The 25,994-nt window shown below is 41.6% G+C and overlaps 1 protein-coding gene across 2 annotated transcripts in view; it reads right to left on the minus strand.

Moving 5' to 3' along the window:
- Positions 1-378: 378 nt before the first annotated feature.
- LOC143292437 (tectonin beta-propeller repeat-containing protein 1-like) overlaps positions 379-25,994 on the minus strand; it is a 47,220-nt gene continuing 21,604 nt past the window's right edge. The window contains exons 12-22 of one of the 2 annotated variants that reach the window (XM_076602711.1): positions 25,206-25,346; positions 24,391-24,530; positions 18,523-18,650; positions 17,733-17,835; positions 16,325-16,421; positions 14,652-14,788; positions 13,537-13,711; positions 12,500-12,641; positions 11,185-11,390; positions 4,848-4,967; positions 379-4,017 (exon numbers count right to left, since the gene is read on the minus strand). In XM_076602711.1, coding sequence (XP_076458826.1) covers positions 3,967-4,017; positions 4,848-4,967; positions 11,185-11,390; positions 12,500-12,641; positions 13,537-13,711; positions 14,652-14,788; positions 16,325-16,421; positions 17,733-17,835; positions 18,523-18,650; positions 24,391-24,530; positions 25,206-25,346 — 1,440 coding nt within the window. In that variant the 3' untranslated portion in view covers positions 379-3,966. The remainder of the gene's footprint in view (positions 4,018-4,847; positions 4,968-11,184; positions 11,391-12,499; positions 12,642-13,536; positions 13,712-14,651; positions 14,789-16,324; positions 16,422-17,732; positions 17,836-18,522; positions 18,651-24,390; positions 24,531-25,205; positions 25,347-25,994) is intronic. The other variant, XM_076602710.1, reaches the window with a different exon arrangement.

Consider the following 25,994-nt stretch of genomic DNA (forward strand, 5'->3'; position numbering starts at 1 on the left):
GATACTATTTAGTGGCTGCACATTTGAACCAAATTAACATTTCAAACAAGCCCACTTAACGATCATATTCAGTCATGTTCAAACCAAGATTGTTGTACAAAAGATATTCATGGTAAAAAGTCTTCAGATACAACCAATCAGCCATATATTTCAGCACTGAGGTGTTCAAATGAGGAAAAAGCTACTACACAGATGTACATCTTCAACGTTAATGAAAACGTGCACTTGTCTAAATGTGTATGCTTCCATGAGAGGTGGAATGTGTGTGTGTGTGTGGGGGGGGGGGGGGGGGGGGGGGGATGAGAGAGAGAATGTGTATTAAAATAATTTTTTTTAAATAATACATAAAAACTATTTTTAAACCAATCATTCTATCGCATCACACACATGCACGCACACGTGCGCGCGCGCGCGCACACACACACACACATCCTGAACTGTACATAAATACTCTAACATTTTTACATTTTGGTGGTTCTTATATTGGACTTGCAATCAGTGCAAAACACACATATCCAATAGAAACTATATAATAATAAAAATTAAAAAAAATTGTAACCAACATGAATTAAATGGAAACATTTATTCAACTCAGCATTAAAATTAAGAAGCATGTAATACACCATCAAGATTTCAAGCACAAGAATATAATAATAAAAAATTTTTAAAAAGGTGAATTATTTTGGAACTGAATAAAACTTGAATACGGAATGTAATTGACTAGAAATTGAATGTTAAGAAAAAGTGAAGCAGCAGTAAAACATGAATAAAACAAAACAAAAAAACAAAAAAAAAAGATTTATATGAATGTAATCATTATGTAATTTTCTTTTTATAAGCAAAATGGTTTCTCCATATGCATGAAAAACCAGCCAAACAAAAAGAAAAAAAGTATAAAGTAACAAAAGTGAAATTAGTCTAAAAATTCGGAACAGTCTTTGCAATATTTTTTGTTTTATCTGCAGCGGGAGAAGAAAATTCAGTATTCTATTCAGGTTGTTTATAATCACATCATTCATAAAAACCAGGAATGAAACTGCAGGAACAAAGATGGTGAAAGCAATGGGTTTGACCCTATATCATGCAGTAATTTCCTTTTTATAAGACACAAAGGAGGGGTTTTTTTTGTTCCTCTTTGAACAGACACATATATAAAAGCCCTTGCTGTCAAACTCAATCTGAATGCTATGCTCTGCTGAGACCTTGGTAAATTAAAGGCTAATGTTATGACAAACAAAATTTTTAAAAATGTTTCCAGTTCCTGTTTGCAGGCATAGTTGCAGTAAGTGGCGCAAGATTCAATCAACATTGTCATTTTTATTATCATAATGGTGCACACAAACACACACACACACAACACAAACACACATACACACACAAAAGGGTCAGCACTTGACTGCAAAAAGATTGATAAATGTAAATAAGATGAATTGAGATTAAATATGGGTTTTTTCCTGAACTAACCTATCCAATGGTTCAGAGTGAATGAATCAGCGTGCACATTCATGAGTCCATTTTTTGGCTGGTCAGTTTCTTGATTTTTACCACCTTTATAATTAAATTTCAATTTTTTAATAAATTTCAAATAATTACAATTTACACATTGCTCTCTCTCTTTAAACACACACCAAACATACACACACGTACACATTAATAAATGATCAATAAGCTGTCAAGATTTTGGTGCATACATAGCATGTTTACATAACAAGCTAAAGAAATCTCTTTAACCATACAAAGACGTACACACACACATCAATGAATGGTCAATAAGCTGTAAAGATTTTGGTGCATAAATAGCATGTTTACATAACGAGCTAAAGAAATCAAAGCAGACTTTGTGCACATATCTTGCATGCTCAAACTGTCTCAGAAAACACAAAGCAAGAAAAAAAATTGAGAATCTTCTTTACAAAGGTTAAAAAAATCTATCCAGGGAAAATATAAATTGCCTATGACCTCTGCAGTTCTAGTTGATCCAGCCAATGGCATTCACTTTTCAATGTGAAAGCAGTCTTCAACAGACAAGGAACTTAAAAATTAATATAGCCAAAAAAGCTACAAGAACCAGCAATAAATAAACAAATATAGAAATAAATAAAAATAACCTTTTTTTTTAGGCTGAAATTTATGAACTGACAGTTCAGAGGGGGATGAAAACCATGTTTAAGTCACCACATAAAACATCTTAAAACATTATAAAAAATAAATTAATAAAATAAATCTAAGTTCCTCACAGTCATTATTTTTTTTCCTTTACGATAACAGTGGTGTGTATATACAGCACTTTCCAGCAATGTGCTTTACAATAGCAAAACATGTCAATTTGACACAAAACATGCACAAGCCCCCTATGCATCCCCAACCCACCCCCTACCCCTCCTGAACCCAAACCCCTCCATCTCCCAAACTAACACATAAACTCCATGCATGATAAAAAGATGTAGGTTCAAAGAAGATAGGATATGGAATGGAGTTTCTTACCTAATAGTCTGTTGAAAAGAAATGTTATTAAATGCTGGACTGAGGAACTGATTTTAAATCGGGACAAGTAACTGTTAGCTTTGCATCATGGTGTTAGGAAATTGCACTGTAAACTGCGTCTAAAATCATGGAAAATTTGGGAGCACTGTTTCTTATTTTGTATTTGTAAAAATACAAATGCACATGAAATAGAATATTATGAAATAGAAATGTAATATAACAAAACAGAATACCAAGAAACAGAAAATTGTATCCATGTCTATGAATTCATATACACCAAAACATTCAAGGCTGCACAAAATGTTGACATCAAAAGCATTTCCCACTGACTGAGTTTAACAGTCCACAGATATTGCATACACTTTGCTGTCTACCTGGAATATCCATGTCTATTCATACATACACACAAGACTGCACAAATTGTTGAATTCAAAAGCATTTTTCACTGAGTCGCTTAATCAGAACACAAATATTACATGCAATTCGCAGTTTGACTGGTACTTGTGATTATATCATGTAAATCCTTTTGTTCGATTTTTTAAAAACTCTGTTGCTATACTCTTGCTTTAAGATCTACTCTGAAACAAAAAAAGAAAGAAAACAATGACATTCATAGCAGCCTTCAAAATTGTAACAATATTATATATACCTGAACTGCATTTTTCTGCTGTGTTCATAGGCTGTGATTTCCACACACTCTTTCTAACGGACAGGTTTTAACATGCAATGGCCATTTATCATGCAGACACCGATGTAGCTGTACTCTGTTTTGGAGTTGACGTGAACTTTGTGTTTTTGTGGCGTTTTTCTTGCAAAAGCATCAAAATTGGACATGAATTATGCATACTTTTATTTTCTGCATATGCACATACATACCATGATGGGTATTCAGGTTCTCAGAAAAGGGCAAAAAAAGAACAGAGAAACTTATCAGGGCAAAAATAACAAAGTACATTAGACAGAAAAAAAAAAAACCCAGTAAGACACATGCTTCATGTCTCCAGAGTGAACCACCATAACGTTCCTCTGCTCCAAAAGGGATGAACAGTACATCACAGGTCACACAGCACAATTCTATTTCAGTCCTTCTGCAAAGGACCCATGATGTTATAGTGGAAAAGATTCAGCTGGCTGTTGCAGAGGAAAACTCCAACAATCCAATATTTTGCCATGACAGGCTTGAACACTCATTTTTCTTTCCTGATGCATGCAGTACAGAGACAGATTTGTGAGATCAAATTAAGAAATCTGATTATTTTGTCTGCTGTTTTATTTTCAAACTCCTGTACATGTTAGCCAGTTAAGAGTGTGCAAATCATTTTTTCCAGAAATTTGTGTTGATTTCAATATTCCAAAATTATCACAGATAGAATATAGCACAGCAGTGCAAGCAACAAAGACAGCAGGTATGTAAACTTTGAAAAAGCATATATCACAGCGTGAATCAGATGTTGCCTGTCGCCGCCGTTCTCTTCCCTCTGTTTACTTGTCAACGATCAGCAGTCCTCGCACAGACACAAAGTGCCAACCAGGCTGCACACACACACATGCACACACACACACACACACACACACACACACAAATGTGCACACACATACACACAACAACAAAAGTCTGTCAGTAGTCAGGACATATAAAGATATCTACCATCTTAAAAATATCTACCATCATAAAAGCTGCACACATGTCAATGTTAGCAGTGAATTAGATCTCATTTAGATCCATATTACTTATTATAATTAAACAGGATGCACACAAAATGTCTTTCAAAAGCATGTAGAATTAACTGTCATGCGTCTATTACCAGCAAAGTTGCCTTCAGTTAATTTTCCATAATAATAATAATAATCAGGCAACGGTATTCACACTGCTGAAACATGTAAACCATACAGACTGGAAGGGTTAAAATAAATACTGAGGGGAAAAGCTGGAAATTCTAATCCATTTTATCCAGAAAAAGCAAGCATACCGTGGTACTTACTGTGAAGTAAATTTTGCAAAATAAAAGGACGAAGTATCTTCTATTCTCATTATATCAAATGTTCTTGCTTTGAGACAATAACATATATTTGTACATGAACTGCAATAATGGTTTTTATAGGTGAAATGCTGAGAAGGTCCGTATTTGATCAAATGAAAAAAAAATGAAAAAAAAAAGGATGAAGAGTAACCATGACTTGGAGACAGATATAAAATAAATGACAAAGACTGTGCATGTGTCACTGTGAATGTGCAAACATCTGTTCATGTGTCTGAATTGACATTAAAAAAAAAAATATATATATATATATGTTATGAAACTACATTTCTGCCAAACCAGATGCCAAAAAATCATAGATTCATTCAGGGTATGAGAACTTACCCCAATGACCAGTTCCCAGTCAGTGCCTGAGGGGGTGGTGTCTGTGATGCCTAAACGGCGGTAAACTGCACCAGAAGAATGCTTGTGACGTCCAAAGTTTGATTCAGACACTATCCACACCTGTCAAAAAGACATTAAACACTGTCATGTATGTTCAGGTTTATGAGAAATTTCAGAGTCAGAAAACAGCAAATCTTGAAAAATAAAACACATGCACAGTTTTCAAGGTATTGTTTCGCTTCCAATGTCATGCTTTAAGAAAGCACTTGTCAAGTAATCAACAGTTTACAAAATCTCCAATGTTCACAAGTGACAACACAGCCACCTTATTGAATACTATCCTTGGCTTTATCATTCCTGTTTCTTGTTTAAGGCATCAGAGAGATGTACAGTTAAATATTGTAGAGTACACATACACTCGAAGTCTCTTTGTTTAGATGTTTTTAGTATTTATTTCAACATAATGGAGTGTCATGCTGTCTGCCCGAATTACGACCGGCTGCTTCCGGTTCATCACGTGACCTCTAATTCTTAGTTAAAGGGAACTAACAATAATGGACATAATTCAATATGAGAACATTACATCCCTCCCAACATTGAATGAAAACTTTACATAATATATGATTTAAATTTAAATTGAATTGACTTAGAAAAAGAAAACAAGCTCCTGCTTAAACAAGCTCCTGCTTTAACAACATTGAAACTTTGATCAAGAGACTTTTATAAATGATAGGATTCAGTTATTTTAAACATGAAATGAATTATCACACTCAGCCCAAAAATAATATGAATCAACGTTTGAACTTGAAGTTAAAATTAAAGAAAGGTTTATCTTTGGAAACAGTCTCCGTAGCCATGTCAAAATGAAACGAAGCCTTCTTGGCATAGTCCAATAGATTCAGCATTGAGTCAAGTTCCATTGCTCATCAAACAAACCAACATAACCAAATACATGTACACTAATCTAGTGTTTACTGGTGCAAAGTATTATTTTGTTGAAGTGCATGATAATAACAGGAATCACCAGGTTCATTATTTTGTTTGCCTGTAATGCGTAATTATTATCAGCTTCTCCTCCACCTATTTGAATGAAAAGAGTGATCTAAATGATAAATTAAAAAAAAAAAAAAATTGCGCCTACTCTATAACTCCACAACTATACTGGAGTTATGGTCTAGGTAAACCGAGCCAGTAGGGCCTTTCTAGGGTTATACCTAGCTAACTATGCACCACAATGAAGAACACAGAATTTGATGACCAGGTAAATCCAATGTTATCAGCGGCCAGGTGTATATGGGTACTGCTGATGGTAGTGATGCTGGAGCGATAGTCCATGACGGTTACTGATCTAGCACATAGTCCTGCAAGTGTCCTGGTTTGCGGACATTTCTACTGCTCCTGCGGAGTTGGGGTTGGGGTTGGGGTTGTGACTGGGGTTTGGGTTTCGGCTGCTTTGGACTGGGGAGTGACTGGGGAATATGTTTGGAATTTGACTGGGGCTTGGGGCTGGGATGTGGCACTAAATTCTCAGTCTGTATGGCCACGGGCGGGGAACTGGGAAGTCTGCGGGGTGGGGTTTTGATGCGACTGCCGTTGCTGGTGATGATGTCCTCTGCGACGGCTGCTCTTGCGGCGATGACGTTGTCGCTGGGGATGTCCTCATCCTCGGTGAGGGCCTCGTCCTCCTGCATCGCGGGCTGTTTCGTGTCAGGAAGCCTCCGGAACATCGCAGCGTTGCGGGTCACTGTAGAGCCATCGGGTTTGAGGGCAGTGACCATAGAGCCCTTGCTCGCTGTGACAACGAGCGGCTTAGGCCAGAAGGGAGTGGAGAACTTGTCCTGCTTGGCCTGACGAACCAGGACCTTATCTCCTGCGGAGATTCTGCTGGGCTTGGCGTGATGACGACGGTCAGCAGCAATCTTCATCCTTTTCTTGGCATCACCATCTCGCTGTCGTAGCTCTTTGTCGACTGGGCTGCTCGATGGTTCGTGCAGCTGTGGCATCTTGGTTCTCGGTTCTCGTCCGAACATCAGGTAGTACGGCGAGAAACAGGTAGTTGCGTGTGGTGTGCATCTGTACATGCGAAGAAACACATACATTTCCTGTTTCCAGTTCTTGTGTTGGATTTTGGCAGAACGAATTGACTTCAGAAGCGGTTTGTTGAACGTCTCTGCTTGCGAGTTTGATCTTGGCCACAAGGGTGTGATCTTGCGATGCTTGACGCCACACTGTGTCAGAAAGTTTTTCCATGTAGCGGATCGGAACTGTGGTCCATTGTCTGTTTTGATCACTTTTGGGAAACTGAACTCGGCAAAAATTTTGTCCACGACTGGAATGATGGAGTCAATGGTTGTCTTGCGAACGATTTCGACGACTGGATACCGGGAGTATTCGTCTTGGATTACCAGAAGGCTCTCGCCACTTGGTAATGGTCCGCAAAAGTCCATACTGAGATGCTGCCAGGGTCCTGGGGGGAGTTCAGACATGGCAAGTGGCTCCATGTTTCTCCTGTTGGTGTTTGCTTGGCATGGAATACATTCGCGAATGGCCTTCTCAGCTTTTGTAGTCATGTTTGGAAACCATACCTTTGAGCGTAGGAGCGCCTTGGTCTTGTTGATACCTTGGTGACCTTCATGAGCTAACTTGATGACTTTGTCTTGTAGCGCACTCGGAATGACCACTAGTATTCCCTGGAGTAAGATGTCTTGCTCAGCATTGATGCTCAAACTGTCTTTGACGTTGCGGAATGCTCGGAATGTTTCCGCCTGCATGTCTGGTGGGCATGTGTGCCATCGGCCTGTTCGGACCAACTCCATGATCTTCACCAGTGTGGGATCACCTGTGGTTGCTCTCCGGATGTCTTCTGTAGTGATGGCGACTGGGGTGTTCGTGTCGGTGACGAACTGTACAAATTCTTCCGCTGCTTTCTCCTCTCTGGATGAGACGGTGCCAGGGATTGGATGTCTTGAAAGGTAGTCTGCCGGATTGTCCTTGCCTGGCTTGTACACGACCTCCATTTTGTAGGGTTGAAGTCGCATGGCCCATCTTTGAATTCTGGCGGGGGGTGACGGCTTGCTCCAGATGGTGGTTAGGGGTTTGTGATCGGTGACCACTGTGAAGCTGCTGCCACGAACATAGATGTCAAAATGTTCACAGGCCCATACGATGGCTAGCGCTTCTCGCTCCGTTTGAGAGTAGCGCTGTTCTACTTCACTCAGGGCCCGGCTGGCGTAGCATACTGGCTTGTTTTCTTGAGAAAGAAGAGCGGCGATGCCCACAGGGCTGGCGTCCACCAGTATCACAGTTTTTTTGCTGGTGTCGAAGTACACCAGGGTTGCTGACTCACACAGTGCTTGTTTCACGGCACACAGAGCTCTAGCTTCTTCTTCGCCCCAGCTCCACGGCACGTCTTGTCTGGTGAGACGACGGAGAGGCTCTGTGATGGTTGCAAAGTTCGGAATGAACCTAGCACTGTACTGCGCCATTCCAAGAAATGAACGGAGTTCGGAGCTGTTCTGAGGTTCTGCGGTGTCCTTGAGCGCGGCGACCTTGGCTGGGTCAGGTCTGAGTCCGTCGGCACTGAAGATGAATCCGTAGAACTCGATCTCCTTCTTTCTGAACTGGCACTTGGAACTGTTCACGGTCAGCCCAGCTTGATGGAGAGTGGTGAGTAGCTTGTGCAGATTTCTATCATGTTCTTCAGCGTCTTTGCCAAAAACTATAATGTCATCACTGCTACATCAGCTATCACAGTTTGTATGGTGTGTTGGAAGATCTCTGCGGCTGAATTTATGCCAAAACTGAGACGTTTGTAACGGTATAGTCCACAGTGTGTAGAGAACGTTGTGATTCCCCGGGATTCAGGTTTGAGTGTCAGTTGATGGTAGCCCGATCTCAAATCGATCTTGCTGAAAACTGTTGCGCCGTGTAAGTCGGTGACCAGCTCCTCGATCGTTGGTGTGACATGACGTGTCCTCATGATTGCCTTGTTTGCGTCTCTCATGTCTACGCAGAGTCGTATCTCGGCTGGTTTCTTTGGCTTCGGTACAGTCACTATTCTTGAAACCCATTCTGTCGATGAGTCTGACACTTTTTCTATGACATCCTCCTTTTCAAGTTTTTCAAGCTCTTTCTCCACTTGGCTTCTGAGATGGAACGGTAGTCGCGAGTGTTTTCTAGCAACAGGGGGTACACTTTTGTCTACATGTATTGTCACTTCAACGTTTTTGAGGTTGCCTATGCCTTCAGTGATACCAGGATACTTGCTCAGAATGTCTTTCTGGATGAAGTTCACGTCAATTTGCAGGATCCCAAGCTCTTCTGACGTCTGTCGTCCTAGCAACGGCGGTTGAGAGCCCGGAATGACTAAGAACTCAGCTGTGACTGGTTGTTTTCCTGCGACTTGGATTTCTGCTTTCACCATTTTCTTGGCTGTTATCGGTGGTGATCCATAGGGGTATAGTGTACGCTTGCATTCCTCAAATTCGGCACCTCGTTGCTTCAGTTTGGCAGCTGCTGTAGAGTTGAGAATGTTGACCGACGCGCCACTGTCCACGATCATGTTAATGGGTTCATCCTCAATCAGTACTGTTACCTCATTGGGGGTTGGCTCAACTGCGAAGACGTATTCATCCGAGTCCGATGATGGTTGTTGTTCCGAGTATAATGACTGTTGTTGTTGTTCCTCCACAAAGTGAAGTCGACCACGGTTTTTCCTTCCAGCTCGTCCTCTGTTTTGTCGCTGACCTCGTTGGCCTTCAGTTGTTTCTCGTTTTGGTTTGCGGCATTGGGCAGCAAAATGACCTTTCAAATTGCAATTCCAACAAGTCACGTTTTGTGAACATCTACACTCAGAAGATTTATGTCCTGCACGTCCGCATCGGCCACACTTGATACTTGAGTGGGTACTCACACTGCTACTAGAGTTACTGTTTGCACCTCTACTACCTCTGTATTTGCTACTGTCAGTGTTTCTGTCAATTCTGCCTCTGCCACTACTTTGTCTGACTGCAAACACGTTTTCTCTTTCACCTGCTATCAACTGGGACTGTTGTTCTGACAGTTCTTTGGAAGCGGCTAAGGACAGACATTTTTCCAGTGTCAAGTCTTTTTCTGCTAGTAGCCTAGTACGGAGTTTGTCAGAAGCACACTTGTCTATCACTTGGTCACGTATGAAGTCGGCTGTGCCATCGCCAAAGTCACAGTCCTTGGCTAGTTGACGAAGTCGGGTAACATACTGTGCTACACTTTCATTGTCACCCTGCTTTGCTTGACGAAACATGTGACGGAGGTACGGGAGATTCTTTGCCGGTTTGAAATAGTTCGTCAGTGCTTCTGCTGCCTGTTCATACTCTGGCGGTTGTGGGTCGAACGTGAAAAATATTTCTTGGGTTTCTGTACCTGCACAGTGAAGCAAAAGTTGTCTCTTCTGTCTTCCGTCAGTGCATCCTGAAGCGTCAGCAAAAAGTTCGAAGCTTCTAAGCCATCTTTCCCAACGCTGAAACACACTAGCAACATCACCATGTGGGTCGAACGGAGACACGGACGGCACGGAGATGTTTGCAACAGTTCTGACTGCTGCTGCTGCATTTTGTTCGTTTTCTCCCATTGCGCGGTGTTCGGTTACTCACTCGTCGCCAAATGTAGAGTACACATACACTCGAAGTCTCTTTGTTTAGATGTTTTTAGTATTTATTTCAACATAATGGAGTGTCATGCTGTCTGCCCGAATTACGACCGGCTGCTTCCGGTTCATCACGTGACCTCTAATTCTTAGTTAAAGGGAACTAACAATAATGGATATAATTCAATATGAGAACATTACAAATATTAAAAGGCTGCAAATCCACAGATTAATCTGACAGACTGACATTTCAATCATTCTTTCCAAATCCAGGAGCTGCAGCAGTAAAACATTTTCCTGGAGTCACTTCTCCAACAAAATCAAACATCAGGTATGGAATTAAGGACTGGCATCTTTTTGCCTAATGCAGTATGACAGGATCAAGAATAATGGACATAATTTTTTGTACTCCAAAAAGTCATATAAAAATCCAGAGGATAAGACAGAAATGCTTTTTCTCTCTCATAAAACCATAATCATTACCAGATCTGGAAGACTGGGGAAGATGGTTTTATCCCTATCAAAATCATGTACCAGATTTGGAAAAATGGGTGAGGGTTTTTCCCCATCAAGTCATAAACCAGATCTGGCAGCTGGACAGAATCTCACCTTAACACCCTCACCCTCAACACCCTCCCCCCACCCCAAAAGATGATGAACTATAGTGGTAGCTGGCAAAACAAATATATCTTTCCATTTAAAGTCATACTGCACCTGGTCCTTTGGTCCCACAGAGACTCGACGTATGTGGTTACAAACAAACGTCCAGCGTGTTCCTTCAGGGAATGTGGGTGTGATTTCCTCACGGCGCCACAGATTGCCACTCGAATCCACCGCCCAGACAGCTGAGCCACCCACTGAGATGTGCTGCAGCAGAGCTCCCCCTGGTGGTGGGGGAATCACCTGGATCCAGCATGAACCTAGTATGACACACAACCATCATTCATTTTCAATCCTGCCATCAAGACTGGGACCACACAGTTGAGTATCATCCACTCCACTCACGCATCTTTGTGTGTGTTGCTCAAATTTCCTTACCAACACTGCAAGTGTCTGTGTCTTTCGGGCCTGGGATATCACAATGAAAGAAAGCATAGAGTACAGCCTTGTCACATAGTCCCAAACCTACACTGGATCTCAACAACATCATCATTATCCTCCATTTTCATTAATTCTTTTCTTTTTTTTTCCAAATTCTGTGGCCATTCTTGCTCTGCTCATGATGACCTCAGATCTGATCCCCCTCCACTTCCATGCTTGAGATGAATCCTGTCAAGTCTTTGATGTCGGCAGATTCATGGGGTTGTGGTGGCGGCCTCCACTCTGGAGGAATGCTCACTCAGTCTAGCTCTGTGACTAAGTGATTAAGGTCATCAGTAGCGGTCTTCACTGGTGGTATCCTATGTCTGTTAAATCAAAAAAGGCACTACTGAACACCGCTCTAGTGTGTGGCCTCCTGGCGACCTAACATCAATAGTTTCCTGTGGACTGCTGACACTGGCACTACGACAGATGAACCTGGGAATGGGTGCGTTTCGGGGACTCAAGATGAGCGGCATGGAAATAACGGTACTGAAATGGAACAGCAAAAAACAAAAACAAACAATGCAAAGGAAGTGACTTGTTTACTGCCGATGATGTTTATTAAATTAATAACGGTACTGAAATGGAACAGCAAAAAACAAAAACAAAAAATGCAAAGGAAGTGACTTGTTTACTGCCGATGATGTTTATTAAATTTGTTGTTGTTACCTATTGTTGTTGATGAACCCCTTAATTTCTACTGACAAGTATACTCATCAGTGAGCCTTCAGGTCAGGATGTGGGTCAACAGCCTTTATTCGGATTTCTTCCTCTTCGGGCTGTGTTACTTCTGTTTAGCTAAATCAATTACACAACTTAAAAAATACCCAGAAAGTACCAAGTGCATTTCTAATTCATGCTGATCTCATTTCACCAAGGGGTTCACTAGTCAAGGGTTTAACCTAACAGCACAACAAAAAGAGTGAAACAGCAGACACAAACTGACCAGCAGGTGTGAGGGGCGTCACACCAGGCCTGTACCACACGGACCCATCCACAGCAACCGCCCACACCCTGTACCCTCCCCCAACCGACACCGACCTGAACGGCATGTCTGAGGTGGTGGGGATGTGAATCCAGCTTTTCCCCTGAAAATGAACACAAAGACATCAATCTCTTTTCCCCTGGAAGTGAACACAGAGAAATCAATCTCTTTTCCCCTGGAAGTGAGCACAATCCTACTATTCAAGATCAGTGGTTAAAGTACCTTGAAGGCACAGAGTGAGAGTGTGTGTGTGCTTGTGTATGTGTGTGTGTGTGTATGTGTGTGCGTGTGTGTGTGTGTGAGTGTGTGTCTGTGTGTGTTTGAGTGCGTGTGTGTGTGGGTGTGTGTGTGTGTGTACATGTGTGCGGGTGCATGTGTGCATGCATGCATCCGTTTTGTTCAGTGTACATGTGGATGTAGAGTGGTGGTGTATCGGAGTGTACTGTGGGTGAATTTATGTGATGTGGTGCGGTGCTTGTGTGCACACGTGCGTGCGTGCGTGCGTATGTACATGCATGCACCTACATATATACATGTCTGTGTATATTCTTCAATTACTCCTCCCTCCCCACCCTCCCAATCCATTCAAATCCCCGAGCTACCATGGGGTCATCCTCTGTGTGTGTGTACATGTGTGCGCCTATATATACACATGTCTGTGCATATTCTTTAATTACTCCTGCCCCCTGACCCCACCCTTCCAATCCAGTCAAAATCCCTCACCTACCATGGGGTCATCCTCTGTGTGTGTGTGTGTGTGTGTACATGCGTGCATCTACATATATACATGTCTGTGCATATTATTAAATCACTTTTGCCCCCCCCCTCCACCAATTCCCCCCAGAACCAACCTCCCAATCTGGTCAAATCCCCTAGCTACCATGGTGTCATCCTGAGTGTGTGTGTACATGTGTGCACCTACATATATACATTTCTGTGCATAAATCACTCCTGCCCCCAGGACCAACCATCCTGATCCAGTCAAATCCCCAACCCACCATGGGGTCCTCCTGTGTGAGCTGGCTGCGGCAAAGCACATCGCCGTTGGCCCCAATGGCCCACAGCACCAGCAGCCTGGAGGGGGAGGTGCAGGGCTCCACCTGCAGGGACACGTCAATCAGCTCCGGGGGGCCCACGCTCACCCACGGCCCTTGGGTCACCAGCTTGCACTTTCTGCAAACACCACCACGAGGTAGAGATGAAATGGACAGAAAAGCCAGAGAACAACTGGCAAGACGCTGGAGCACAAACTGAAACACCTGGGGTACCGTTCAGAGACTGGCCCAAAACGGACGTGGGTGGTGGTTCTTCATTGCTGTTCTACATACATGCCAGAGGGCATGACGGGAAGTAGGTGAGTACCATGCAACAGGCAAAAGCTTGTATTGGCAATCTTCTGCTTGATTTTACTTTCTTTTTAGTTTAGTTTTGTTTTGTTTTGTTTGTTGTTGTTGTTGTTTTCATTAAGATGGGGAAACATTGTTTTACCACATGAAGATATGTATGAACTGGGTGCCAGGTCATGAGTGGTATCCCCTATGGTCTTCAGACTACAAGATAGAAGAAGAAGATGAAGATGAAGAAGAAGAAGATGATGATGATGATGAAGATGAAGAAGAGGAAATATTCCTTATAAACAAACCTTTATTTATGATATATATTCTCCATTCTCTTGCTTGTTTCTAAGGAAGGCATTTTTGGTGAAACACAGAATGATATATAAAAAAAGGAGAGGAACGAAAACAAAACAAAACAAAATACATACTGGATTTAAAATGCATTACATACTCATGTATGTCACTGTCACACTGGTTTCTAGTTTTATGAATGTTCCAACAAGCTGACAGTACACTTGCTCACATAGACCTCGTCACACCAGATGAGGTCCCAGTCAGCTCCCCACTATTAGTGAAGCTTGCGTAAAACCAAAGGACAACATCAATTGTGGACAGAGTTTTGGAGATAAAGCAATATCTTGAGGGCATGAATGTTTTTACCATCAGGTCTAAAAATAAAACCTTGAGCCACAACTGACCCAAACATCTCCACAAAAGAAGAACAACAACATTCATGAAGGCATGTGGAAGTGAAACCACGGATCACAGAACGGTACCTGCCCCACTGGCGCCGCCTGACAGTGTCCCTCAGCCCCTGCTGGGCGTGGTAGGGGCGGTGGACATTGGTGGCGAACTGCCAGCCATCGTTGCTGACCCCTCCCGCAGTGGTGAAGTCCACAATCCAGTCACTGACCTGCAGACAGGTGACTATGAAAATAAGTCATCAAAAAGAAGCACACACACACATACACACTGAGAAATCTAAGATATGCACACAGACACAGACACACAGACACACAGACACACACACACACACCAATAACTGATTAACAAGCTCTTAAGATTTTAGTACATACCTTGCACGTCAGTGAAGAAATCAAAGCTGACTTTTTACCCATGTCACACAGACAACACACACACACACACACACACACACAGCAAACAAGATGAGGCACACACTTCAAACCAGTGATGCCTAGTGGTTGCCATCAGGCTACACCACCCAGGAAAATGAATAAAAGGTACAATGGACCATTGGGACAGATATCCTGGATTTCTTTTGCAGTATTTGTTCTTTTGCACTTTTTAAATTTTTTCTTCTGTATGCAAGCTGCTGGGCAGAGCTATGGTGTATGTAATCAATATACCATAAAGTTTGATCTATAAGCCTTTTTGCCCCTGCTTCAACATATGCGGCTTATACAATGATGCGGCTTATTTGAGGATTTTAATGATCCCGGGAGTGTCACGTTCTCGTCTATTCTTAGTTGCCTTTTAACTCACCAAAATCATGATTTCTGTCCATGAATTTTTGGATGAGCTTCATGATAGTGTGCTAACTGTTCATGTTTTATAAATCAAATCCCCACACATTAAAGCCTTCAGATCAGCATTCAGTTCTACTCTGCTCAAGCGAACACCATCATCATGCTGAGAACGCGACGTAATGCCTATGATACAGCCTTCAAATTGAAGACGATCGACCTAGCAGACAACGTGCAAGTGGCGAACCAGCAGCGACCTCCACTTTGCGTTAATGTTCATGAAGTGAAAGCGAGGCTGAAGTCAGTGACAAGATGGCGGAGGAAGCTGTGCTGGTTCTCTTCAACTCGGACACTGAAGACGAAGATTTCAGTGGATTCAGTTAGCAGGATGACTTTGAATAAATGTGACTTTCCCTAAATTATGGATCTTATTTTCGTTGTGTTCATTTTTTCTTTTTTTTGTGGCACTAGCAGTATTTTCGCTTGCTTTTCTTTGTGTTGTTCCCGCTTGTGTTTATTTCATAACCTACAGTATTGACAGCTTTTCTGTAGTATCAGTATGTGTTCAGGTACTGGAAATAAGTGCGGCTTATAAGCCAGTGCAGCTTATGTATGTATGAAGTTCAATTTTTTCCTAAATTTAGTGGGTGCGGCTTATATACCAGTGCGCTCAATAGACCGAACTTTGCGGTACTCATTTATCATTCATTGTTTATCATTTAACTAAAACTCAGAATCCCACCTTCATGTTTTCACCTTCATCCTTGTTCCATTTTATGTAAACAGAAAGCAATAAGCACAGGGAAAGAAATGTCCAAAGGAATATGCAAATAAAACAAACTCTTTACCATATATTCCAACAGAAATACTGCCATCATCAAGAAGTGCAGAACACAGCCAGTCTACTGACAAAATGAATCCATTCCAATTGTTTGTACAACAGACTGCTAAGCCACACAACTCACCCACTGCCATTGTGAAGAAGGCAGCTTAATATCCTCCCGCGATTTCACAAACTGCCCTTTGGGAGTGGTCCAGGCAAAGTTGTTGTGAAGAACCCCCCTGATCAATCACAGGTAAGGGTAACAAATACAATACAGCTCTCTGTAGTATTATAAAGTATTATAATAGTGATTTTTCATAAACTTTTACACAGAAATTAGTCATATGCTGCCCTTTCTTACAATCCTAGAAACATATTCTTGAACATCATAAAAACATTTATATTACACATGAAGAATTTTAAAATCTCAGAGTAAAACAGCTGTACACTCCTGCAACTTTTCTAAATGGTAATGCAGAACCTTAACTTGAGAAAGACTTCAAATCTTTCTTTTTTTCTCTCTTTTTTTTTTTAGACTGCAGTACCATATTATGTCGCACTCCCTCACTGTCCTGCACTTTTCATGCTGGCTTTATTCTCTCACTAATCTTACTTTTGTTTTCTTTTTCTGATCTGTCTGACTTTGCCTTCTTCTTCTCTCTCCCCTCCATTCTCCCCTTTCCATCTTTTTCCTGACCTCTCTTTCTCTTTCTCTCCTCCATTCTCCCCTTTCCATCTTTTTCCTGACCTCTCTTTCTCTTTCTCTCCTCCATTCTCCCCTTTCCATCTTTTTCCTGACCTCTCTCTCCCCTCTTTCTCCCCTCCATTCTCCCCTTTCCATCTTTTTCCTGACCTCTCTCTCACATCTTTCTCTCCTCCATTCTCCCCTTTCCATCTTTTTCCTGACCTCTCTTTCTCTTTCTCCCCTCCATTCTCCCCTTTCCATCTTTTTCCTGACCTCTCTCTCACATCTTTCTCTCCTCCATTCTCCCCTTTCCATCTTTTTCCTGACCTCTCTCTCCCCTCTTTCTCCCCTCCATTCTCCCCTTTCCATCTTTTTCCTGACCTCTCTTTCTCTTTCTCCCCTCCATTCTCCCCTTTCCATCTTTTTCCTCACCTCTCTTCCTCTCTCTCCCCTCCATTCTCCCCTTTCCATCTTTTTCCTGACCTCTCTTCCTCTTTCTCCCCTCCATTCTCCCCTTTCCATCTTTTTCCTGACCTCTCTCTTCCTCCTTCTCCCCTCCATTCTCCCCTTTCCATCTTTTTCCTGACCTCTCTCCCTCTTTCTCCCCTCCATTCTCCCCTTTCCATCTTTTTCCTGACCTCTCTTCTTCTTTCTCTCTGCCTTCCCCATTTTTCCTTTCTACTCAAGCCTCTCTCTCTTCCACTTTCAGCCTCCTATCTTCATCCTGATCCCCCACTTTTCCACCTCCTTCACTCACCCTCTCTCTAGGAAAACAACAACTTGTTAACTGCTTAACTCATTTCCCTGGTTAAGTTAAAAAAATTTGCTTTCATTTTATTTCATTCCGTTTCTCTCGTGAAGTCACCTGCTGCAGTAGCCCACCACAGGAAACCACTTCTGGTTCTCAAAGACTCGAATGATGCGGTAGTCCACCTGCTCCCTCAGGCTGCTGGACATTTCTGACAACTCTGCATCACACACACACACACACACACACACACACACACACACAAGCTGCTGAAACTATAAGCACATTTGAACAATCTGCAAAACAACCATCACCATACACTTTTTGTTTGCAAGTGCATCACGCAAATAGTTACAGAACTTATCTTGCATACTTTTCTTGGAATGTAAGAGCATGGATAACGAAAATGTTGTGAACTACAAACATACAGGTAATCCCATTTTCTTTTCTTTCTTTTTTTTATGAATAGAATTTAGCTGTGAATATTCTTCTGTATTCCTTTAACAACTTGACTAGCCACTTCATTGCTGTCCATACTGACTGAATCATTCATCATTTACAACTTGCTGGTGGGCTGATTAGCTTGCTGGATACCTTGGTGGCTAGCTGATTTTCTTCTAATCAGGTGACTGACAGACAAATAGATTCATAAAATGATTTACTGATTTCTATCTTTTTAAAGCAGCCTATTTCTACTACTACTACTACTACTATTGCTAATAATAATAAGAAGAAGAAGAATGGATACTTATATAGTATACTATACAGAAATCTGCTCTGGGTGCTTTACAAAATACTTTTGTTTACTTAACACATTACATCAGTGCTACATACACACACCAAAATGTTACTAAAAAACTAAACACACACACATGAATCCTTCTCAGAAAACTCAGAACCAATGTACCTCTGGTGAAAGCGTTGCCATAGCCACCGTTGTAGACCCACGGGGTGCGGTCAAAACTGAGGGCCCAGGTCACACCACAAGGGGTTGTCTCAATCAGTGCCATGTGACCCCCTTGCTGACCCCACATCCTGAAATGAAATGAAATTATGGTGCTTAGAGCCTCGCCAACCACTAAGGCCATCTCAAGGCTATCGCCGCGTTAATAACTACTACAAGGATAAAAAACCCAAACAATTAAAACAAGTCACCACTTCAAACTTTCCACTCCAAAGTTTAAAAAAAAACTTCCATAGTTTAAAACCTTCAAATCTGGTTAAAAATGTTCACTTCTTTTAAGAAGTCCATCAGTGCCCACGGAGGGACATCACGAAACAAGGTCTTCAAAGAAACCGCCGTGTAATGTCTGTGTCTAACGTCATGCAGATCCCAACAGTCAAGGAGCATGTGTTTCACGGTATCCCACATCCTGGAAGTCCAAAACACCCTCTGGTGTGTAGTGTGGTCACAAAAATAGTGCAACACAACACAACGCAATATTATGCACAAAAAATTATATGACATTATCATGACATGATACTGCACAACCTTGACTTCTAACTTCACTTCTGAAAGTGCTTTTGCCGCAACTAGTCACTGCACTAATCTGATTAGAATTAAATGAAGTACCCCAAGCTTTATCACATGTCTACATGTTTTCATGTCAACATTTTCCCCCCAATATGACATGTTGTGACCAAAAACTCTGCCCCTGCAGAGACAGGGTGATTAAATATACAAGAACGCAAGAACGCAAGAACGCAAGAATTTTAATGTAAGGTCACCGACCTGTATACATTTTGGGTGCACGTGTTGCACACACAGCTTAACTAAAATAAAATAGGAAGAACGAAAACAATCCACATAATACACAGTGAACTCACTGAGAACAAGTAAACTAAATGAAAAGCACAAGGCTGATATGTCTGTTTAGGGCTGAAAGTACTCTTCTCTCAGTCTTAATGCATAAAAAACAAACATTGCAACATCTCTGGTCACATTACAACTTTCGTTTTGCAGCAGAAATGATAATGACAGATTTCTAATATGTTGCATATGCTTGAGCAAATATTTCCTTCTAATATCATCATATAATGGACAAGCTGTTAGTACATGTAGTTCGTTCTCTATTCTACCACCACATGGGCAGTTTTTCAAAACATCACAATAACGCTGATTTATTTTTAGTTCATTTATACCAAAACGGAACTTAATGAAGGCTGATCTAAATTTACTGATGGTAAGATCAGATAAGTATTTTTCAGGTTGTAATAAGGATTTGAATGACCTATATGTTTCATAACGATTACTTCCGTTGAGTTTGCTTGCCCAATCCTGTTTAAAGCCATCTATCATGCGTTGTTTGAATATTTTAAGAAAAACATTTACATCCCCAACCCCGCCATTTATCCAAACTTCTGAAAACCCATAAATGTCTAAGCAATGTTTCAGTCCATCTGCCCAGTTTCTTGAAGACATATCAGCATTGTATGTCATCTTATTTACGTTCATTAGGTACGCCTGTTTCGGGATTCTCGATAGAGACATTTGATTTAGCTTAAACCAGTATCGCAAAGTACTGATGCAACTATCAATGTATAATGGATATCGACCAAGATCACCATAGATCATTACATTTGGGGTTTTGGGACTGACACTCAAAAATCTTTTACAAGCAAACAAATGGACAGACTCAACTGCTTTGAAGCGCATTATTCCCCACATTTCAGATGCGTATAATAGCATAGGTTTTATCTGCGCATCAAAGAGTTTAAAAAACACGGTTCTGTCCATATTGCCAAGACTCCACATTGTTCTCATAATTTCAACCACCCTCCCTTTTGCCCTGCCAGCGAACTCTTCAAGTGCAGAAATGAAAGATAACTTGGTAGACAGCATAAAACCCAGATATTTATAATTGTTTACAACTTCAATTTCGTCTCCATCGAAATACCATTTTTCTGCTTTAGACAGATGGCCACCCTTTCTGCAAACCATTATTTTTGTTTTATTCAAATTTACTGTCAGTCCAAGAGATTTAGATGCTTTGTTAAGATTATCTAATTGATTTTGTAAACCTGCTGGTGACGATGACAGCAAGACAATATCATCTGCAAACAATAACAGAAATATTTCTTGTAAGCCTGGCAAAAACTGAAAACCGTGTTTTCCATTCTTGGTCACCTCGTCAGCGACTTCTGAAATCAAAAGCGAGAAAAGCAAGGGAGACAACAAACATCCTTGCTTTACTCCTGCAGGACAATCAAAAAATTCTGAAACATAAGGCCCCCATCGGACACAAGACTGAACTGTACTGTACATCGCTTTTAATATTCGGATCATTTTGGTTGATGTTCTTATCTTGTTAAGCACTGCCCATAGACTATTTCGATCAACTGAGTCGAAAGCCTTCTGATAATCTATGAAAGCAATATAAAGCTTATTCTTCCTTGCTCCATTTAAACATTTTTGGATAATGCTACAGAGAGTAAATATGTGATCGATCGTAGAGTAACTTTTTCTGAAACCAGCTTGCTCTTCCGAGATTTTACCTTCACATTCGGCCCACTCGTACAACCTCCTGTTTAGTATTGATGTGAAAACTTTACTAATTACGTTTAATAAGGAAATACCTCTATAATTTTCAGGATTGTTTGCATCGCCTTTTTTCAAAAGTGGAATAATGACTGAACGAGTCCAATCTGATGGAAAATAGCCTACATTAAAAAGATGATTGAATAAGTTTGTCAAAAAAAGTGCTATTATATTTTCAGATGCTTTTAAAAACTCTCCCGCAACATCATCTAAACCAGCAGCTTTTCTGTTTTTTAGTCTTCGTATTGCAAATTTCACCTCATCAATTGTTATGTCATCGTCCAAACCATGGATTTTGCTCAGGTGTTGACACTGATGGCTGGTCAGGCAGAGACGTTGAAGAAACAAGGAGAAACACTGAGACAGCAAGAAGACACGTTGAAACAACAAGGGGACACACTGCAGCGTCAGGGGGACACACTGCAGCGACAGGGGGACACACTTAGCAAGATAGAAGAAACGAACGCCGTGCTGAAGGGGAATGTAGAACACCTGTGTAGTGAACTCACAGACATTCGGTTGGCGGTTGATGACAACAAAACAGCGATCGTATCGCTGTGTGAGAAGCACGACGAAATGAATAAAACTCTCTCAGACCTGCAAGATGAAGTGGATCGTCTGGAGGGCTTCTCTAGACGAAATAATGTGAAAGTGTTCGGTATCCCCGAAGCAGATGGATCAGAAGACTATGCAGCCTGTGCCGACAAGGTTCAGCAGACCCTGGGCCGCTACGTGACAAAGGCGGACTGGAAAGACAGAGGTCTCATCGAACGGGCTCACAGACTGGGCAGGCACAATCCCCAGAACCCCCACCCCCGCCCCATCATTGCCAAGTTTTTGAGGTGGGGAGACGTGATGAGCCTGATGACTGACCACGACGCCAGAGCCAGCATGCAGAAGGACGGGCTCCGTGTGGCTCAAGACCTGACCAGGCGTCAATCCAAGCAGCTGAGGGAACTCCGGGATGCTGGCCAGAGCGGGTACTTCGCCAGAGGTAAACTGCACATCAGAAGTGTGCAGCCACTGCCAGGTCAACATACACACCCTTCACCTGGGCAACACGGCGTGTCAACACAACGTGCACAGCCGTCACGCAGCACAGCAGCCAGCCAGCCAGTCGCTGACCACGCACACAGCGGGAGTGTCTCGCCTCGTGCACCTGACGTCACTGACTCACGTACGCTACCCGTTAGCGGTGCTGATGTACCCGAGGAGTGTAAGCGGAGAACCAGGTCAACGACAGCCAGTGAGCGACAGTCCAGCCTTCACGAGGCGTGGAGCATGGGACGTGCTGCACGTGATGCAGGGAACACCACCACCCCCACTCACAGGGAATAGGGGTCAGGTCAAGACCGAAATGTGAACCCGCACACACATGACATTTCTGACAGGAACACACTGAGTGACACAGACACAGTCAATCACAACACACACTCTCCAGTTAAAAACACTTTGTCTTTTTGTTCATGGAACATCAATGGTCTAACATCTAAACTTTTGGACCCTGACTTTATAAACTACATTACATCATTTGATGTTTGTACTTTGTTAGAAACATTTACGTCTCCTTCGTTTGACTTTAGTATTCATTTTCGTGAATTTCTTGTTTTCCATTCTCCAGCGAGTAAACTGTCCAGAAGAGGCCGCAGTTCTGGGGGAACTGTGTTACTGATAAGAAAATCTTTGTCTGACTTTGTTACAGAAATTAAAACGAACATTGATAATGTGCTGTGTGTGAGATTATGCAAACAGCTATTTAAATTTGATAAAGATCTGATTTTCATATCTATGTATAATCATCCTATAAATAGTGTTTATTATAAAGATAAAGAATATGACTGCACTTTACAAATGCTGGAACAATTTTTGGTATCGTTCTACGAGCAAGATGATGATGTTCACTTTATTCTTGCTGGAGATTTAAATGCTCGTATTGCGGATTGGTCATTACAGACAGATGATTTGAGTGATTTTGGTTTTTTTGTTGATGATGAAAGTGATTTTGTTAGAACATGTCAAGATAAGGTTGTAAATGGTTTTGGTAAATCGTTGATAGAACTTTGCAGTACTTTTCAATTCACTCCTTTAAATGGTTTTATTGATGGAGATATTGAAGGAAAATTCACCTTTTTGACTGTAAATGGAAACAGTACTATTGACTACTTTTTATGTTCTACAGGTATTATTACGCAGATGGTTAGTTTTAAGGTAGTGGATAGAGTAGAATCGCAGCATATGCCTGTCGAAGCGAATATCATTAGCAATTGTGACAAACCTAGTTGTGATTCTCGCCAGGAAAAAGTGTCGTTTCAAAAAGTAAAATGGGATCCTTCAAAAGCAGAAACGTTTTTAAGAGAAATGTCATCTGCTGATACGCAGACAGCTCTTGAAGATGCCAATAATGATATTAGTGTTGATGTGGAGTCGGCATTGTCCAAATTTGTGGCCATTATATTCAATGCAGCTAGCTGTATGAGTCAAACGGTACAGTGTGGAGGGGAGGGAAGGAGGACAACTGGCAGTCCGTGGTTTGACGCACAGTGCAGGCACTACAAGCGAGTGGCTCAGCGTGCGCTGTCTCGCTATACACGATCAGGGGAGGCAACGCATGGGATTGCTTATCGACAACACAGAGCTTACTATCAATCTGTGCTTGAAGACAAAAAGAAAAGTTATAGAAATACATTAAGGGAATCTTTGTTGGAAAACAGATCAAATAATACTTCATTCTGGTCCACTGTAAAGTCAGTCAGGCGAAAACGCAGAAATCAACCGAATATTCCAATCGATACATGGAAAAAACATTTCGAGCGTATCTTGGGCCAGCAAAATCAGTTGAACGAAAATAGTGAAGTTCACTCCCCTGACCACGAAGAAGAAATATCGATATTAAATGAAAATGTAGGTGATTAAATATACAGGTATATAGAGAGAGGGATATACACAGGTGAGTTAAAATGTATTAATATATTGATGATTGTATTGAAACAATCAAAGTGCCTGAAATAAGAGTTTCAATTAATTAGTTTACAGCTATTTTACCTGCCTTTGCAGCCCTTAACCAACCTTCATGATCAGCTGGGCTATGAAAACAAATAACATTATTTTGCTCTACTGTGCTCTGCTCTGACTTGATTCAATTCTTTTGAAAGATTGCTGAAACTGATTTCAGGTTTGCCCCAAATCCCCACAGACTGCACAGTTTTCTGGAAAGAGCCCAGCAGCGCTAGGACTCACATGTCACAAGGTCTGGCACTGGCCTCTTCAGGGTTGTGGATGAAGATCTGACCTGGCACCGTCAATGAGCACACTGAACCGGCAGCCACGGGGCGGTTCAACTGCCACAGTGACATGTTGGCCATGTTCACGATGCTCAGCTGGAAGCAGAAAGAATACCCAGTTGTAATCATCATTGTCAGCAGCATCTTCTTTGTTGTTTATTGTTCTTTGTTACCTTCATTACCACAACCATCACCACTATCTACAGTTTTCACACAATACAACCAGGCAGTCCTAAACTGCTCATTCAGCTGGAATTACAGGGACAGGCATAGATATGTTGACTGCTTCCTTCAAACAGCAAGCCATAAGCATGATCATCCATAAATGAGAACAAGTGTGACTTAACAGTAAGATCAACAAGATGTCAGTAGGTCAGTATCTTCTTTGAATCAATATGAAGACAATCAGTTATCTGTGAAAATGTGCGTTGGAAAGAATGAATGTCTGCTTGTATAGCTGTAAGCATGTGTTCATTTGTGCACCTGCATGTGCATGTGTATAAGTTATGTGCTTGAAATACTTTTTTTAGATGGGATAAGATGATGCAGAAGTAAACCGTTTGGAGGGGAAGATATGAATACACAGGCCAACAAAATGATCGTGACCACTAATAATACACAGACACAGAAAACTAATAAAGACTGGTATCAGCCAATTCTGAGTGCTTCTTTATAAAACAAATGACTCTTGAAAGTAAAATGAACCAGCTCGGAAAGAACACCCATGCCCTTCGTACACAAAATATAAAACGGAGACAAATAAAATCGTACCCATTCTCTCAAGTCTGCCTCCGAGGATGTCTGCAGCATCAGAGGACAAATGGAGGTGTCTGGGTCACAGGTGTAAATGGCCAGATGATGATCATCACACATCTTGATGCAACGAATCTCCTGAAGGCTCATTTGTATTACCTGTCCAACACACACACTGAATATAGAACAGATACATGCAAAACATGCAGGGATGCACGCAAGCTTGATCACATACACACACAAACATACACATGCACGCACACATGCATACACACGCACACATGCATACACACACGTACACATGCATATACACACGCACACATACACACACATGTTGTCTAAAACCACAAATGTGGATAGACATTAAGCAAAGAACGAACAAAAACACAAACATGCACTCACATGCACACACATATAAAACATGTATATATATTCAGATGAAAGTATTCAATAACCATATTCATATACACAGAGGCACACTTATCCATACACATGCTGAAACACAGAATATGACCTTTATTCATTTATTCTGGCACAGTGACAGGAAACAAGTTCAGAGAACTCCAACCCCCACCCCAAAAAAAAACAAAAACAAAAAAACTGCAGGTCCTCCTCATAGACATAGAGCTTCCGGGTCACTGAAGCTGGGTCGGGTCGGTGATGGGATTTCAACAGACAAATCTGGCTATGGCTGTGTATGGGGGACTTAGAACAAGTGCCATAATGCCACTGAAATAGTGCAAATGACTGGGCAGCAAAAGAAAAACAGAAAGATTTTGTCTATACAGGAAAAAAACATGTTCACCA

Source organism: Babylonia areolata, chromosome 18 (genome assembly GCF_041734735.1).
Source record: "Babylonia areolata isolate BAREFJ2019XMU chromosome 18, ASM4173473v1, whole genome shotgun sequence".
In the NCBI taxonomy this organism is placed as follows: domain Eukaryota; kingdom Metazoa; phylum Mollusca; class Gastropoda; order Neogastropoda; family Buccinidae; genus Babylonia; species Babylonia areolata.